At 45.1% G+C, this 19,467-nt stretch overlaps 1 protein-coding gene across 10 annotated transcripts in view; it reads right to left on the bottom strand.

The window, feature by feature from the left end:
- The window catches only part of LOC137430373 (vigilin), a 168,793-nt gene that overhangs the window by 86,324 nt on the left and 63,002 nt on the right, over positions 1-19,467 (bottom strand). For all 10 annotated transcript variants that reach the window (XM_078780592.1, XM_078780597.1, XM_078780601.1 and 7 more), the window contains 2 exons: positions 9,330-9,405; positions 7,319-7,432 (listed from right to left, as the gene is read on the bottom strand). In XM_078780592.1, coding sequence (XP_078636718.1) covers positions 7,319-7,397 — 79 coding nt within the window. In that variant the 5' untranslated portion in view covers positions 7,398-7,432; positions 9,330-9,405. The remainder of the gene's footprint in view (positions 1-7,318; positions 7,433-9,329; positions 9,406-19,467) is intronic.

Genomic DNA, 19,467 nt, shown 5'->3' on the forward strand with positions numbered 1-19,467 from the left:
TCCCCCCTTGCCCCTCCCCTCCAAATCCCCCCCCTTGCCCCTCCACTCCTAAACTCCCCCCTTGCCCCTCCACTACTAGACTCCCCCCTTGCCCCTCCCCTCCTAAACTCCCCCCTTGCCCCTCCCCTCCTAAACTCCCGCCTCACTCCTCCCCTTCAAATCTCCCCCCATACCATTCCTCTCAAATTCTCCCTCCTCCCCCCTCCTCAAAGTTGCCTCCTCCCCACCTCGTCTCCCTTCTATGTCATGCCTCCACCCCCCCCCCCAACCTTCTACTGTCCCATGCCCCCCCTCAAACAACCCCTCACTCTGCCTCATCCCTTCACCACCAAACCTTTCATCCTCCTCATCCTTCCCTTTCTTGGAACTCTTCTGTAATCTCTGACACACTATCAACTGCTCTCCCTACCTCCCCCTCTCATCCTTCATCTTACCCTACTCCTCCCCTCCCCTGTACCCGATGCTCCCCCTCTCTCTTCTTTAACGGTATGGACCTCAAACATCCGGGGCCTTCGCTCAAACCTGACTGATCTCTCCATACAGGTTGCTTCTGACAATCCAGACCTGATCTGCTTAACAGAGACTTTCCTCCTTCAAGATGTCTCTGATTACTCAATATCTCTTCCTGGTTACTCCCTCTTCCGGTATGATAGACCTGAGCCTCGTCCTGGTGGTGGGGTGGCTATCTTTATCAAAAACACTCTTCCTCACTCTCCTTGCACTGCCCTCTCTCCTCCTCACCCCCAGGAGTACCTCTGGCTACGGCTTCCTCTCCGCTCCCACCTTTTGTTCATATGTGTTCTGTACCGTCCCCCAAACAGTGATGACTCAATTTACATTTCACTCTCTGACAACATGGACCAACTTCTATCCACTCATCCCAACTCTCTCTTCCTCATATGTGGTGACTTCAACTGTCATCATGCCACCTGGTTGGGTGTGGGTTCCTCTCTCACCAGTCATGGCACCTCAGCAAAGGACTTCTGTGACTCACTGGGATTGACACAATCTATCAATTTCCCGACCCGGATCTCAGCCAATGGAGTTTCTTCTCTTCTAGACTTGTTTATAACAAACTTCCCTGCTAATGTCTGCTGCTCTTCTTCTGCTCCAATCGGTTCTTCTGATCATGTGCTTGTCAAAGTGGACATCTCTCTGGCCATTCTCAGAGAGCCTCCTCAGCGTCGAAGAGTCTGGCATTTCACTCAGGCCGACTGGGACGGGCTTCAAGCAGCCATCAATCGTCTGGATTGGTCTCCCATCTCCACTGCCTCTGACATCAATTCTTCCTGGGAATTCTTCCAAAGCAAACTGATCTCTCTCATGCACAGATTTATCCCATCTCGTCTTCAGTTGTCTTACCCTTCCTCCCGTCCATGGTACACCGAATCTTGTGGTGAGGCAGTTGCCCTGAAACAACTTGCCTTTGCCTCTTGGAAGGCTAATCCAACTGAAGGCAATCTCAGTTCCTTCCACCAAGCTCGGAACAAGTGTGTGTCTACCCTCAGGAGTGCCAGGAAGCACTATCTCTCCTCACTCAAGAACGAACTCTCAAACCTGTCTCCTTCCTCCAAATCCTGGTGGCGTCTGGTCAAATCCGTTTCTGGTGTTTGTTCCCCCTCCATCCCCTCCCTTACCTCAAATGGCCACACAGTTGACATTGCACGTGACAAAGCCGAATGCCTCAACTATGTGTTTGCCTCAAAATCTTTAGTCCCAAACCCATCTCTCTCTGTTCCCACCTTTCCCAGTCGAACCCAACTGCTCCTGGACTCTGTGTCCTTCTCTCCTGACAAGGTGGAGGAGTTTTTGTCTAACCTCGACTCTGATTCTGCAACTGGACCAGACGGCATCAGCCCACGGGTCCTAAAATCCTGCTCTGCCGCTCTATCTCACCCTCTCTCTGTTCTTTTCACCCTATCTTTTGCTCAAGGTCATCTGCCAGCATCCTGGAAATCAGCAAACATTACCGCTTTACACAAAAAAGGTGCAAAAACAGATCCTTTTAACTACAGACCAATCAGCCTGCTCCCAATTATCAGCAAAGTCATGGAATCCATCATTGCTTCGGATATGAAATCTTTCCTCTTCTCCAATGGCTTGATCTCTGATCATCAATTTGGATTCAGACCAGGTCACTCTACTCTGGACATGCTGCTTCTCCTGTCTCAACAATGGATGGAGGTCCTCAATGCCAAACAGGAAATCAGAGCTGTCTCCCTTGACATATCACGTGCCTTCGATACGGTCTGGCACCCAGCTCTGCTCACCAAACTCTACTCCTATGGTATCCATGGAAATCTCCATGCATGGCTTGCGGACTTCCTCTCTGGTCGTAGTCAACGTGTGGCCCTGAATGGATTTCTCTCATCTCCCCTTCCTGTTCAGGCTGGAGTTCCCCAAGGCAGTGTGCTGGGCCCTGTGCTTTTTCTGGTCTTTATCAATGATCTCTCCGACTCTCTGGAAAATCCTCTCTATTTTTTTTTTTTTTTATTTTTTTTTATTTTTATTTTTTTTTTATTTTTTTTTTGTATACAAGATCGAGGCTCGTGAAAGAGCGAACATTAATCACACAGAAAGACAAACCGACACATAAAACATATAACATAGGGAGCGGTAGACAAGATGGGGAGAGAGGGGGAAGGACACAAACACAACATTTGAGAGCAGGGACCGAGAGACATGGAGACATCGAGAGATCTGAGAGAGGGCGAGGGCTTTGGGGGGGGGGGGGGGGCGTGGGAAGGGGGCAGTGGGAGAGGTATAAAACATATGGACACTGCCAGGACTTCCAGGAAAGAAGTTGGAATTTCAAACAAGGTGGATCTGGGGTGAATTAGCGGGGGTAGAAAAGATCAAGGTTTTGGATGGGGGAAGATAAGAGATGGTGGTGAACAGCTGTTTTAAAGACCTGGAGGGAGGAGTGGGATTGAAGGGAGTGAGGGAGTTTGTTCCAGAGGCGGGAGAAAAGAGGAATGAAAGAGTGAAGGTGAGCGGAGAGCCGGGATTTCGGCAGTTTAACCAACAGAGGGTTGCTGGCAGATCTTGTGCGACCTGTAGGAATATTTGGGGGACAGAGCACAGAGAGAGATGGGGGTGCAAGGCCGGAGAGGAGTCGGTAGAAGACAGAAAGACCACCTACCTGCCTGCGGTGAGTGAGTGAAAGGCCCTCAGAGATAGCTTCATCGCGGGAGATTCCAATAATTCTGAAGCTGATGATGCTGATGACTCCACTCTCTGCCGCTCCATTCCTCTTCCCTCAGATCGGCAGTCTGCAGCCTCCTCACTCTCTGAAGACCTGGACAAAATCACAGACTGGTCAAACAAGTGGAACATGTCTTTCAATCCTGACAAATTTCACACTCTTACTATGTCTCTCCGAAAAGATCGACTGGACAACCCTCCCATCTACTTTCTCAACAATCCTCTCCAAGAAGTTCTGTCGCTCAAGCTTTTGGGTCTCACTATCTGCCATGATCTTTCTTGGGAAAACCACATTTCCAAGCTGGCCTGCAAAGCCAGTCGCCGACTGGGCATCCTCCGTTGTGCGATGTCCTTCCTAGGCACACCTGAGCTCCTCACCACATACAAGGCTTTCATCCGCAGCTCAATGGAATACTGTTCTCCCCTATGGGCTGGTGCTCCTGCCTCACACCTAGCTCGGCTTCATGCTGTTGAAACCAAAGCTTTCAGAATCATTGGAATCTCCCGCGATGAAGCTATCTCTGAGGGCCTTTGACTCACTCACCGCAGGCAGGTAGGTGGTCTTTCTGTCTTCTACCGACTCCTCTCCGGCCTTGCTCCCCCAGCTCTCTCTGTGCTCTGTCCCCCAAATATTCCTACAGGTCGCACAAGATCTGCCAGCAAGCCTCTGATGGTTAAACTGCCGAAATCTCGGCTCTCTGCTCACCTTCACTCCTTCATTCCTCTTTTCTCCCGCCTCTGGAACAAACTCCCACACTCCCTTCAATCCCACTCCTCCCTCCAGGTCTTTAAAACAGCTGTTCACTACCATCTCTTATCTTCCCCCATCCAAAACCTTGATCTTTTCTACCCCCACTAATTCACCCCAGATCCACCTTGTTTGTAATTCCAACTTCTTTCCTGGTAGTCCTGGCAGTGTCCATATGTTTTATGCCTCTCCCACCCCCTTTCCCATGCCTCCCCCCCAAAGCCCTCTCCCTCCCACAGATCTCTCGATGTCTCCATGTCTCTCGGTTCCTGCTCCCAAATGTTGTGTTTGTGTCCTTCCCCCTCTCTCCCCATCTTGTCTACCGCTCCCGATGTTATTTGTTTTATGTGTCGGTTTGTCGGTTATGTGTCGGTTTGTCTTTCTGTGTGATAAATGTTCGCTCTTTCACGAGCCTCGATCTTGTATACAAAAAAAAATAAAAAAAATAAAAATAAAAAACCGGAGTGAAAACCGAGTACTCCCTTTCAGCGTGCGTCATTTCCGGGCCCCCTTCGGTGCCCGGAAATGACGTTATGCAGCACCTGGAGATGGCACAGGAAAGGCGCGGTGTACAATATGAGGTTTGGCAGTCTATAAATTCAGTTCAAAGATGGTGGCGACAGTAAGAGGGAAGACCTGCCACTTTGGATCCAAAAACGATTAAAAACTGTCATGAAAAGCAGGAAGACATACCACAGCGAGATCATCAGAAAACATTGTTGAATGAAAATGTTGTCGAACAATTGAAAAATAATGTGCTGAGAACGCAAGGGTTTACGTTGAAATTTGATGTTAACAAATAAAAATGGCATTAAATGGCCTTTCAGGGAAAAGTGCACAAAGCTCTAAAGCGCTCAAAGTCTGCAGGACTGGATAGTGCCATCAGAAAATATCAACACCCCTTGTCTTTTTGTACACCCACCATTCCTATGCCATCTCCAGGCGCTGCATAACATCATTGCCGGGCACCAAAGGGGCCTGGCAAAGACGCGCGCTGAAACGGAGTGCTCAGTTTTCACTCCGGTTGTTTTCTTGTTTGTTTGTTTGTTTGCCCGGGCGATATCTCAGCCATCCTTTGAGCTAGGAGGCTGAAATTTCGGCACAATAACGAGCAAGTGCTTTGGCAAGAACAGTATTTTTTTTTTGATTTATTAATTGATAAATTACTTGATTATTATTGATTAATTAAGAACTTCTTTATTTCCTTTCTCTTCTGGGCAATCAATATCTGAGGCACCTTTTGAGCTAGGTAGCTAATATTTGGACACAACAGTGACCAAGTGATGTGGCTATAAAGGATATTTTTGATTGATTAATCAATTCATTGATTAATTAGTTATTGATTAATCAATTAATTAATTAATTTCGATTGATGACCTATTTAATTAATTTTCAAAAAGTTATAGCTTCGGATGTAGCGCTGGTGGTTTAGGTATGCTATTAGCCAATTGATTAAGAAAACATTTTTTGAAAAGTGTTTATTAATTTTCATTATGCAATTAATCAATCAATTATTGTACACCTCTCCCTCCCAATACAGTCTTCTATGAGCTGCAATACAGACAGTCTCTATTAATGCAATACAGACAATACAGTCTCTATTAATTACTAAATTATCATCGATTTATTAATCACTTATTTATTTTATGTCTCATCTGGGCAATATCTCAGGCACCAAAGCAAGGAAGCTGATATTTGGACACCGCAGTGACCAAGTGATTTGACTATAAAGGATATTTTTGATTTATTGATTAATCAATTAATCATTTATTAAATGTTTTCGATTATTTAATAATTTAATTACTTCACAAAGGGTTACAGCTTTGAATAAAACACTGGTGGTTTAGGTGTGCTCTTAGCCATTTGATTAAGAAATTAATTATTTTACGGTTATCATTTATTTTAATTACACAATTAATCCATCAATTATTGTACACCTCTCCCAATACCATCTCCATGTGTTGCCTGGTGGTATCGCTGGGCACCTTAGGTGCCCCGGCAATGCTTTGCGCTGGAGGATATGTCATTTATTTATTTGGCATGGGGGCAGTGTACTTTGAACGTGTTTCTAAAATATATATATATATATATATATAAATAAAATAAATATAAAAATTATTATTTATAAATTAAAATTATATATATATAATTACACAATTATAAATTTATAAATAAAATAAATATTAAAAAATATATAAAAACAAAAAAACATGTAAATAAATTAATAAAATTAAAATTTATAAATGAATAAAATAATTTCTAAAAAACAAAAATCCACTTTGACATTACATTGGATATTATGTGTAGATCAGTGACAAGAAATCTCAATTTAATCCATTTTAAATTCAGGCTGCAACACCTAAATGTGAAAGAAGTCAAGGGGTGTGAATACTTTCTGAAGACTCTGTACATCCAAGATGCTTGAAAAAGGCAGTGGCAAAAGTCATTGTAGAACCTCCACAGATGATCGTCACAAAGTCACTCAATGAAAGGGTTCTTCCACAGGATTGGAAAATGGCCAACATCACATCCATTCACAAGAAAGGAAGAGACCAGGCTGTTGAAAACTACCACACTAAGCTTGACATCAGTGGTGCATAAGTGCTGGTCAGAGATGGCATACCAGTGCACATGATGACCCATAACCTCTTCAATCAAATGAAATGCACTTCAATCATAGATGTCAGCATGGTTTTGCGCCTCGAAGATCGCAAAGGTCACAACTCATGTGTGCTTTCGAGGAATTGACAGGCATGATTGACGAGCACGATGCATTGGATATTTTCTATTTTGACTTCCGCAGAGCATTTTATGCTGTTACGCACAAGAGACTATTGACGAAGATTGCCTCATATGGTATCAGAGGTAAAGGCCAAACTTAGATTGGAACATTCCAAAAAGAAGACGACAAAAAGTCACTATGAATGGAGTGAGCTCAATCTGGAGTACTGCTAGAAGTGCTGTACCAGAGGGCAGTGTACTGGAACCTCTTGTTTGTTTATCGTTATTAATGATCTGCCAGAATTGATCAAAAACTTTGTGTACATTTTTGTTGATGACAAAAACAACGGGTCCAGTTAATAACCTGGATCAAGCAGACAAGCATCAAGATGACTTGAAACTGTCAGCGAAGCGATGGGTAGGCAAGGCTAGAATTAACCAAAGGGACAGGCAAAACAGAGAACTTTCACTCAGCACTGGTCCAACGCACATCAACATTGTCTTTTGTTTTTCAAATTTTTTATTTATCTTGAGTAATTTTGAAACAAGTGGAAATCTGCAAGATGACATCCGAATGTACTTGTAAGCATCTTCAAAGATAAATTTCTCCAAACATTTACTGACAATTTCAAAAGAACAACTTACCTTCGCCAACGATCCCTTGGTTTCCCAGGCCTCCATTTTGTTCAAAAGTTTCGGTTGCAAGCATTGCGGCCGAAGTCATGGTCAATTTCCAGATGAAAAGTCTACAGTACACCACTGAAACAGATTCACCACCCCCAAGATGTGCTGAAATTAGTCAAACAATACAAATAACTTGCAAAATAATAATATTTCAGGATTGACATGATATTCAACACAAATAACAAATAGAAAAAAAATATCCCAAGATATAACAGGCAAACGCACAAAAGAGACCACATACATACAAGCACATGGTCACGGGTGCACTGTGCAACGAGTGCCATGAGCACAGAAAGCACACACCAGAGCCACGGGTGCATGTGGCCACCCTGCAGGAGAGACACGGGTGCACGCAGCTGCCCTGCAGGAGACACACGGGTGCACGAGGCTGCCCTGCCCGAGAGCCACGGGGAGCACGAGGCCGCCCTGCACGAGAGCCACGGGGAGCACGAGGCCGCCCTGCACGAGAGCCACGGGGAGCACGAGGCCACCCTGCACGAGAGCCACGGGTGTACGTGGCCGCCCTGCACGAGAGCCACGGGTGCATGTGGCCACCCTGCACGAGAGCCACGGGTGCACGCGGCCACCCTGCAAGAGAGACACGGGTGCATGCATAGCCCTGCATGAGAGCCATGGATGCACGCGGCTGCCCTGCATGAGAGCCACGGGTGCACGAGAGCCACGGGTGCACGCGGCCGCCCTGCACGAGAGCCACGGGTGCACGCGGCCGCCCTGCACGAGCCACGGATGCACGTGGCCGCCCTGCACGCGAGTCATGGGTGCACGAGGCCGCCCTGCACGAGAGCTATGGGTGAGAAAATTTTGAAAGCTTTGTATGTGGTGAGAAGCTCAGTAGTGCCAAGAAGGACTTCACAGGACTGAGCATGCCAAGTTGGCAACTGGCTTTGGAGGCCAGCTTGGAAATGTGATTTTCCCAAGAAAGATCATGGCAGATAATGAGACATCTGCCGTGATCTAGATGAGCTATGAGTGGATGATCAGAGATAGATGCTGCATCAACAGCGGTAAACTATCGAATTTCTTTTTGTATGACATTTAAAATCTCTTATTTCAATTTAATTAAACACTTGAACACTGCAGAACATAAAACGCCTTTTTGGCACTTTCAAAACCCTTCCGTTTAGCAGTAGTTGGACAAACTAGAACGGCACTCGGTAGAGCGCATACCTCCACCAGGCTGAACACTTTGTTTTGTATCCCAATGATAGGCCGGACCTGGATTCGGACCTGAACCAAAATCTAATCGGCTTGTTCTAGTCGCCTAACCAACTCGTCCACCAAGTTTAGTCAAAACTCGTCCATAATTTTTTTAAATATCGTGTTAATTATCACTTTTCACCCAATCTCTCAATGGTGAAGAATCACTTTGAAATTAAATAACTCTGGTACCTAAATCCATGTTCAGATCTTCACCAAAATCGAATCGATTCGGCCTCGTCACGCAACCTGTCCACCAAGTTTCGTCCAAATTTTTGAAATTTTTGAGATATCCTGCTATGTAGCGTTTTTGGCTCTATCTCCCAAATGTGAAGAATCACTTAAAAAATTCTACTAACCGGATCGGAATCCAGATCTTCACCAAAATCTAATAATTTCGTCCTTGTCACATACACTACTTCTCTGCCAAATTTTGTCCGAATCCATCCACAACTTTGAGATATCTTGTTCACAGACAGACAAACAGACAGACAGACAGGGGTGAAAACATAACCTCCATCCACCTTTGGTGGCGGAGGTAAATATAACACCATCTCGACCAATGAAATTTGCTGCTCGCAATCTAAGCATTGGAGAATATCGTGATTCAGACAAAACAGCGGCTCGTAGGAAATGTAGATTGAACATGGAAAAGCAAAGCAAGACTTGAAAAATACCCTTCCCATGTTCTACTCTCAAGACTGCAAAGAGTAAGGTTTTCCATGAACTCAAGTGTTCATGATTCACTACTTACAAAATGGTTACTGTTGCCAGAAAGTCCGTCCTGCTCAGAGCTACCTTAACGGCTTCAGGATGTCGGTCAGTGGGCCCTGCAATGAATATAAAGAAAACAAGCGTTACGCCTAGGTCCCCCGTCGGGGAAGTGATGTGAGTTGACAAAGTGGAAGACGCAGAAAACATGCTATGATATGATATTTCGCTCACAAGGTTCAGACATACATGGTGGCGGCCATCTTGGATTTTGACATGGCGACCCAATTTTCAATAGCATTCTTCCTTATGCATAGATACACCCACACACCAGATTAGAAGTTAGTAGTTCGTTTATTTTTCAAGATATTTCGCTCACATGGTTCAGACATATATATGATGGCGGCCATCTTGGATTTTGACGTGCGACCCACTTTTCAATAGCGTTCTTCATTATGCCGAGATATGCCCACACACCAGATTAGAAGTTGGTACTTCGCTTATTTTTCAAGATATTTCGCTCACAAGGTTCAGACATACATGGCGGCGGCCATCTTGGATTTTGACGTGGCGACCCAATTTTCAACAGCGTTCTTCCATATGCCTAGATACACCCACACACCAGATTAGAATTCGGTCCTTCGCTTACGCACGCACGGACGGACTGAGGGGAAAACCATAGTCCCCCTTTCGCTCCGCGGTGCGACGGGGGACAATAACTTTAGTGAATACCACTTGCACATCTATCATAATACAATGAGTCTATCTGTGCTGATATATTAGTGAATACACAGCCTCAGTGAAAGCATTATCCCAAATGGGCCAAAATTATCTGTCCTTCAAAGAGCCTAAAATAAAACAAAAGATATGTGTGGGATTTTCACTTTACAAATGCAGCTGGCACTGGCCATTCCAAAATACAAGGAACTTTGGCATAAGACGAGGCCAATCGGCCCATCATGCCTGTACTACATCAACCCCAAAACCATCACCCGTCCATCACCCAAGCAAGGACAATGGAAAGCGTCTGCAGCAGCATATTAATATTTGCGCACATCACAAGACGTAAAAAGAGAGGGAGAGATGTAAAAAGAGAGGGAGAGACGTAAAGGAGAGGGGAGACGTAAAAGGAGCGGGGAGACGTAAAAGGAGCGGGAGAGACGTAAAAAGAGAGGGAGAGACGTAAAAGGAGCGGGAGAGACGTAAAAGGAGCGGGAGAGACATAAAAAGAGAGGGAGAGACGTAAAAGGAGCGGGAGAGACGTAAAAAGAGAGGGAGAGACGTAAAAAGAGAGGGAGAGACGTAAAAAGAGAGGGAGAGACGTAAAAAGAGAGGGAGAGACGTAAAAAGAGAGGGAGAGACGTAAAAAGAGAGGGAGAGACGTAAAAAGAGAGGGAGAGACGTAAAAAGAGAGGGAGAGACGTAAAAAGAGAGGGAGAGACGTAAAAAGAGAGGGAGAGACGTAAAAAGAGAGGGAGAGACGTAAAAAGAGAGGGAGAGACGTAAAAAGAGAGGGAGAGACGTAAAAAGAGAGGGAGAGACGTAAAAAGAGAGGGAGAGACGTAAAAAGAGAGGGAGAGCCGTAAAAAGAGAGGGAGAGACGTAAAAAGAGAGGGAGAGACGTAAAAAGAGAGGGAGAGACGTAAAAAGAGAGGGAGAGACATAAAGAGAGAGGGAGAGACGTAAAGAAAGAGGGAGAGATGTAAAGAGAGAGGGAGAGACGTAAAGAGAGGGAGAGAGACGTAAAGAGAGGGAGAGAGACGTAAAGAGACGGAGAGAGACGTAAAGAGAGGGAGAGAGACGTAAAGAGACGGGGAGAGACGTAAAGAGACGGGGAGAGACGTAAAGAGGGGGGGAGAGACGTAAAGAGAGGGGGAGAGACGTAAAGAGAGGGGAAGAGACGTAAAGAGAAGGGGAGAGACGTAAAGGGAGGGGAGAGACGTAAAGAGAGGGGGAGAGACGTAAAGAGAGGGAGAGAGACGTAAAGAGACGGGGAGAGACGTAAAGAGAGGGGGAGAGACGTAAAGAGACGGGGAGAGACGTAAAGAGACGGGGAGAGACGTAAAGAGGGGGGGAGAGACGTAAAGAGAGGGGGAGAGACGTAAAGAGAGGGGAAGAGACGTAAAGAGAAGGGGAGAGACGTAAAGGGAGGGGAGAGACGTAAAGAGAGGGGGAGAGACGTAAAGAGAGGGAGAGAGACGTAAAGAGACGGGGAGAGACGTAAAGAGAGGGGGAGAGACGTAAAGAGAGGGGGAGAGACGTAAAGAGAGGGGAAGAGACGTAAAGAGAGGGGGAGAGACGTAAAGAGAGGGGCGAGACGTAAAGAGAGGGGCGAGACGTAAAGAGAGGGACGAGACGTAAAGAGAGGGGCGAGACGTAAAGAGAGGGAGGAGACGTAAAGAGAGGGGGGAGACGTAAAGAGAGGGGAGAGGCGTAAAGAGTGGGGGAGAGACGTAAAGAGAGGGGGAGAGACGTAAAGAGAGGGGAAGAGACGTAAAGAGAAGGGGAGAGACGTAAAGGGAGGGGAGAGACGTAAAGAGAGGGGGAGAGACGTAAAGAGAGGGAGAGAGACGTAAAGAGACGGGGAGAGACGTAAAGAGAGGGGGAGAGACGTAAAGAGAGGGGGAGAGACGTAAAGAGAGGGGAAGAGACGTAAAGAGAGGGGGAGAGACGTAAAGAGAGGGGCGAGACGTAAAGAGAGGAGCGAGACGTAAAGAGAGGGACGAGACGTAAAGAGAGGGGCGAGACGTAAAGAGAGGGAGGAGACGTAAAGAGAGGGGGGAGACGTAAAGAGAGGGGGAGAGGCGTAAAGAGTGGGGGAGAGACGTAGGGAGAGGGGGAGAGTCGTAGGGAGAGGGGGAGAGTCGTAGGGAGAGGGGGAGAGACGTAGGGAGAGAGAGAGAGAGAGAGAAACAGTCATTTTGCAGAGATACATTGCGATAATTGTACTGGACGAGAAACACCCACTCCACATAGGAACACAATACACACTCTCTCTGGTAGGGGTCAGTAAAGCACTTAGGGGTAAGGGTCACTATGCCACATGTACAGTGCAAAATTGCAAATAATCTCCATAGATGACTTGCCTCTCCTCCCACCACCATTGGATGGCGCTACAAAACACACTCATACTGCATAGATTTTGTATCGCCAGCCCACCACCCTCCATCCCCACCCCCTCGAAGCACCTGCACCTACATATATTTTTAAATGCCCAACACCCTCCTGGACACACCCCAAGCAAAATCACATTATTTCAACTCATTATATCCTGTGACTTAGGAGTTCATCCAAGTCAAACATATGATCATAAAAACCAAATGATATTATATACATATATCTATAATAATAAAAGGCAGTGTCCGTAAGTCCGTCTGTCTCCTCCATAACTCCAAAACCATGAAACCTAGCAGCCCCAAACTTTGCATGCATACACCTGGACCTCCAACAGATTGCGAGGATGAAAACTGGGTGTTTTGGTGTGTTACAACACACTTTTTGAAGATGATTAACGAGGTGCTCATAAGGAAAAAAAAAAACCCCAATGTAGTGGCTTACTAATATCGCGGCCCGCCATCTGCACCTCGCTGGGTTCTTAAGCTGCCATTTTGTTAAGGCCGACTCAAACGTGCCTTGCCTTGGAAACACGATCGATTATCATTACATAATTGAAGCATAATCATCAAAATCTGGATATGAGCATTGGATGCTGTAACTAAATAATGTCCAAATCTGGCGTGAAATCTGACAAAATTGGTGAACGCTATTCAAGCTGCTTTTGCAAGCCATGGCGTTACAGTAGACAGAGCTGCCTTTTTGTTTTCATGTACCCATTTTTCCACGATTATATTCACTCACCACCTCCCTTCACCCCCCCCCCCCCCCCCCCAAGCTTCCTCGCTCCACCCTTTTTTCCTTTCCTCCTCCACCCTCCCTTCTCTCCTTCCTCTTTTCTCTCTCCCCACCACCCAAACTCTCTATCTCCCCCTCCCCCACCACTCCCTTCCCACAGTTTCCCTCCACCTTCCTCTCCATTTCCTCTGTCTCTTCCCCCTCCCCTTCCCCCCTCATTCATATTCCCGTCAGGAAGTGACTCATTGTTACCCAGCAACGCCAGGTACTTTTGCTAGTGTATGTATGTCTATCTATATATATCTTAGATCTTCTTCTTCTTCTTCTTCTTCTATCTATCTTCTATCCTCTATCTATATATATATATATATATATAAAAGAAAGTTTTTGTTTGTTTGTTTGTTTGTTTGTTTGTCTGCATGCGCTAATCTCCTGAACGGTGAAAGACAGGAGGAAACCTCTGAAACAAAAAATGTCGGGACGGGCCAGGGATGGTTCGAGGCGAGGTGGCGAGGCTGGTTGAGGCCGCCTCGGCCGGGCTGGGCCCATTTCGCAATAAATCTTCTTCTTCTTTCAAATTCTCTTGAAGTACAACTTATGCACTTAATAGGAATGTCTGATTGCAACACACACTTTCAAAATTCTCTCTCGTGGGGCCCGACAGAAGAAAGAACAAGGAATCGTTGAGCACTAACTGATACTGGGCTCACGTCAGACCTATGTACAGAAGATTCAATTCATTCAAAAGAACCCAGACAACGCCGGGTGCATTCAGCTAGTTATCTATATCTATAAAATAAAGTTCTTGTTTGTTTGTTTGTTTGTTTTTGTCTGCACGCGCTAATCGCCTGAACGGTGAAAGATAGGATGAAACCTCTGAAACAAAAAATGTCGGGACAGGTCCCGGGAAGGTTATAGGCTTGGTGGCAAGGCCGGTCGAGGCCGCCTCAGCCGGGCTGGGCCCATTTCGCAATTAAAAGCTGAGCTGAATGATAGTAGTCAATCTTCTACGGCCGCGAGTAAAAGCTGAATTATAGGAGTAAATTCATTCAAAAAGAAGCCGGGCAACGCCGGGTGCATTCAGCTAGTGTGTATAATGTATATATACATATATAAATATATATATAAATATATAAATATATATATGTATAATATATATATATAAATAAATATATATATATAAATATTGTTACGGATCTCGGGGGTCGGCACTCCCCTTATCAAGGGGGGGGGGGGGATTAATCCCCTTGTCTTTTTACCTGGCCGACCCGAGTCCTGGGGTTTATAACGTCCTTCCCGGGGCGCGGCGTTAGATAGGGTTTGTTAGGCCTAGGGGTTCACTACTACCTAAGTACTAACGCCGGCCGGAAACGAGGGAATAACTCCCACTCGAACCACGGATATGTTGGAAAATGCCGAGCGGATAGCAATCCGCGATCCGAGCTATTAACAAAGTGACTAGTCCCGATTATAGCGGTTTCAATCGTGCCACGTTTACCCAATGGAAGAAAAGACGAATGCGATCGGATAAAAGGAAAACCAGGAAGAACAAGTAATTTATTTACAATGTACAAGAAGGATAAGAGGAAACGAAAGAATGTACAGGATGAAGAGGAAGAAGCAGCACACGGGGCAGTCTTAAAACAGTCTTATTCTAATACACCAGACAAACATACACACACACGGGGATTGTAGTTGGTAGGGTGGAAGGTCCGGCAATGGGGTCCAGGCTCCAGTCGGCTCCAGTCCAGCAGGCGAAACCTGGCAGGCAGCTCCGCATATGGTTGAACGCGACCGGACAGTTTATGTAACGGGGGAGGCTGGGATGCTGCGTATGTAATTCGTGCACACTTGTGCCAAGCGCTCTCTCTCTCTCTCTCAAGTCCTCCTTTGATAAGGTGCGCTCTCCCAATTAGTTCTGTGCTCAATGCCGTGCACACGCAAGTGTCCTGTGGTGAAGGTGAGCTCTCTCCCGCAGTAAGTCCGAGTCCGTTCTTACGAGCGCTCTCCCCTCCGAGTCCTTTTACAATGCAATCAGCGCGCTCTCCCGACAAAAGTCCGTAAAAGGGCTTTGCGTTCACGCTTATATAATGCGCCACGCGATCACTCCGCGCTCCCCAAAGCCACGCCCGTTGGTGATGTTCCTTCAGCCCTGGTTGGCTGGTGGGGGCTTACCGGCCACGCCTTTGATGACTGGATGACGTGGCCACACCTTCTTCTTGCCGTTCCGCCCCTTTTCTCGGGCCTAACCGCATGGCTTATGGCGGCGTTTGGGCGAGCTTCAGCTCAAGGCAACGAACGCTGCTGGCAGAGGCACGTAATGGCATCGCTTGGAGAGAGAGGTTGGCAAAAATGGACGGATTGGGGACCTACTCTTATTTGATCGACACAACACAGATTCAACTGTTGGAAACACGGCCTTATCTAAAACACATACTAATGAAATAACTGAGTTCCTATGGTGGCCTACGTGTTGCTTGTGGCCTAACTAGGGGTGCTACCTTTAACCTTTTAATGTCATATTTACAAGAGTTTATATACAAGTGTGGGTTCTCAAAACCGCAACAATATATATAAATATATATAAATATATATATAAATATATAAATAAATATATATATAAATATATATATAAATATATATATAAATATATATATATAAATATAAATATATATACAGTCATCCCTCGCTATATCGCGGTTCACTTTTCGCGGCTTCGGTACATCGCGGGTTTTTCTCGCTAGTATATGTAAAATTATATCGCCGATTTTTCGCTATATCGCGGGATTTTGCGGTATAAATGTATTTTTATATACTATTATTTTAAATATTTTTGTGGTAAAATAAGCATTTTCTAGCCTAAAAAATTAAAAAACGTAAAAAAATAAGAAAAATACAATAATTAAAACATATTACAAGAAATAAAATACTGTACATAGTGTACAGTAGAACAGTAGACAAAGAGACAAAGTCGTGCGTATGGAAAACGCAGATGCGGCAGCTTCCATTTGCGCTAGTTACCCACGTAATGGGTAACTGTAATGCTCTTTCTGGCTGTGCAGTACATTCATCATCGTCATCACCTTCATCGTCATCAGTACTGCACAGCTAATTCATCATCATCTTCATCACGCAAGTTGTAGTATTGAAGAGCCAGGGCTCTTGCTTGATACGGACGAAATGACGGGCAAGACACAAACTCGTCCGAGAAGATATTTATTCTCAAAACCAACTCGGGAACACTGAAAAGCCCATTTATCGGGCTGCATTATAAAGCACAACCAGAAACCGAAAGCCACGCCTCTCAAGCGTGGCGTGCTTCGGCGGTCACGTGATCAACAGGTGTAGCTGATTATACCCGCACGCGCGGCACGCTTTGGCGGTCACATGACCAGCTACTCTGGCACCGGGGATCCCCGCCGGTGACGTCACCGGCTGGAGCAAGGAGATTCTGATGCTGGTCTTGCTTGGGGAACCCATGGGTCGCTACAGTTAGGCTAGTGGCCAAATTAAAAAAGGGGCCTAAAATGTGAGAAACCCCTACCCACGGTAGAACAAGTCACAACCTATTTTTTCTTGAAGAGGGACGTTTGGGGAGTTAGAAAATCATGGTTGTGAACCTGAGATCATTGCACAACATTTTGAAAATCACGTTTACATATGTATCACTGCAGACTGCAAAAATGGATTTAATCGCCACAGATTTTGGCTCATATTGGCTCATATATTTGTTAATACTGGTGCTACAAACACAAATTTGGTACCAAAATGTGCGGAATGATGACATATATATGTGTAAAAACCATTTGTGATGTAACAAAGGCAAACCATTTGTGATGTAACAAAGGCTTTTGTGTGACCTACAGGCAAAAATAGTGGAATTTTGCGCAATAAATCAGCTTCGGGTTTACCAATAAATATCAACTAAACAATTAATTTCTTCATAAGTATTTGAGTTGTATTACTACATATTACATCAAAATAACCCTCTATCATTCTCCTTTTTAGAAATATAACTCATAAAGATAAATCAGTTGAATTAATAGAGTTATTACCGAAACCATATGTCACCCCCCCTAAAAGTAACCGACATTGATTAATTTATAATACATGTATATGCATTAATCAAACAAGAATGATTTTAAATCCAGTTGCAGAAAATCAATTTTGAGCTTAATTGCCTTTTTATAAAACGACTGATATATACTTATCTTTAATTATTTCATTTCAGATGCTTGTGCTGACAATTGATCTGCAATTATGGATTTGGAACCACCTGTTGTGAAGCGTCGTAAAATTGACACTGACCACTGCATCATATGCTTTAAACCCCTCAACCCTAAAAAGCAAGAAGTTGTAACGAACCCAACATTTAATGGTTTGAGTGCAATCTTCAAAGCAAGTCAAATCAGAAAAGATGACGTTTATGAAAGTATCTGGCCTTTGCAACAAGACATATTGAGTCTTGATTTGAAAGTATCATTCCACAAATCGTGTCGGGCCAAGTATACCAGCAAGTCAAATATCTCCACATCCAACCCCAGTGAGAGTGACCAGCAACCATGCACGTCTGCGGCAACAGAACACACAAGAATCAGCAGAAATGAAACAGCTGGGTTTGACATCAGGACTAACTGCTTCATTTGTGGAAAATCCAACACTTCCAGAAACACACTTACACCGGTATCTACAGGAACTGGACAGTCCACCAGAGAAAAAGTTCTGGCAGCAGCTGACAAAAGACAAGACAATAAAATACACATGCGCATGCTTGCCTTTCCAGATTTGTTCGCCTATGATGCCAAGTACCACAGGTTATGCTATTCTCACTATATTTCAGAACGGAACATCACTGCTGCAATTCGTAAATCAGGAGAGGAAACAATGGGCACATTACATGATGAAGCTTTTGATGAACTGAAATGTTATCTGGAACAAACTGTGTTCTCCAAAACTAAGACAGTGACACCCCTCGTTCATCTGAAAGATGAATACGTTGGATATTTGGTTTCACTGGGTACCACGAATGCAGAACAGTATAAAACTTGGAAGTTGAAGGAGCGATTAACTAAATATTATGGTGACCAAATAGTCTGTGTAACATTTGATGGCCACACTGACATCATATGCTCTTCTTCTGTGACCTTAGGTGATGCCCTGAGAAAAGCCACGATTCTGCAGAGCATGACTGATGAACCAGAATATGAAGACATCCCGTCTGATGTACCATCAGCCATAGATAGTGAAATGCATACTTTGCATGCTGCAGCTGGTATCCTGAGGAAGCACATGGCTGATATCGAGCATGTTGGAAATATGTATGCACCTGTCGAGGAAACAGATATTCAGCACTGTGCAGAATTCGTTCCTAATACACTCTACGACTTTATTCAGTGGTGCACCAGTGAGAAATCACACACGAATGTAACCAGCTGTAGTGATGAAGGTGTTATGAAGAACAACCTGAGGACGATCGCCATTTGTCAACCTGAGGACGGCTTTTAAAGAACTCTGTGATGGGGACACTGAAGTAGCTTCCACAAACCACGCTGAGCATGGAAAGACAAGGATGGTAAGGGATGAACAAGATGTTACCAAGATCACGGAATTTGTATCAAACGCACAAAATCCGTTTGACCTACGTACTGTACCTGACGAATTGGTCAACATCGCCACAGGCCAGGTTGGGTGCTTCACAAGAAGTATCAAACGGACTTGGACATTTCTTAACAGACGCCCAGAAATGCAACAAAAGTTTTATCGAAAAGCGACTTCTTGCTGACCAAACCAAGAGTTTCTGGGAAACAGACTCACAAACAAAGACACCAACGTTTGCGGACATGTCAAAACCCATGAAAACCAACAAACGAGATAAATTGATGGTGGATTCAGAAGTACTTTTCCGGCGGCTGCTTGCTGTCTCAAAGAAACGCGATGTCAGTCTGGAACAAGTCCTGACACATGAACTGGCTCCTGTGCCACCATCCCTCTTCAACAATGATGGGACAATGCGAAAAACCAACAAGGCGGATCTGGCAAAGAAGTAAGAAGCTAATTGCGAGGAAGTCCAGGTGCTCGAACCCTCTGACCAACATGATACTGCTTATGTCATTGATGGGATGGCACTACTTCAGGCACTTGATGAAGCCCAGTTTGACACATTTGACGATCTCAGACGTACCATAATGCAGACGATTCAGTCACTGCTTGCTAGTAACCAAGGTGTGACATCAGTTACATTGGTTTTTGACAGGTATGATGTACCACTCTCTATCAAGCAGCTGGAAAGAGAACGTCGCACTGGTGGAGAGTCAACACCCAGATATGTC

Source organism: Myxine glutinosa, chromosome 6, assembly GCF_964187855.1.
Source record: "Myxine glutinosa chromosome 6, kmMyxGlut1.1, whole genome shotgun sequence".
Lineage (NCBI taxonomy): Eukaryota > Metazoa > Chordata > Myxini > Myxiniformes > Myxinidae > Myxine > Myxine glutinosa.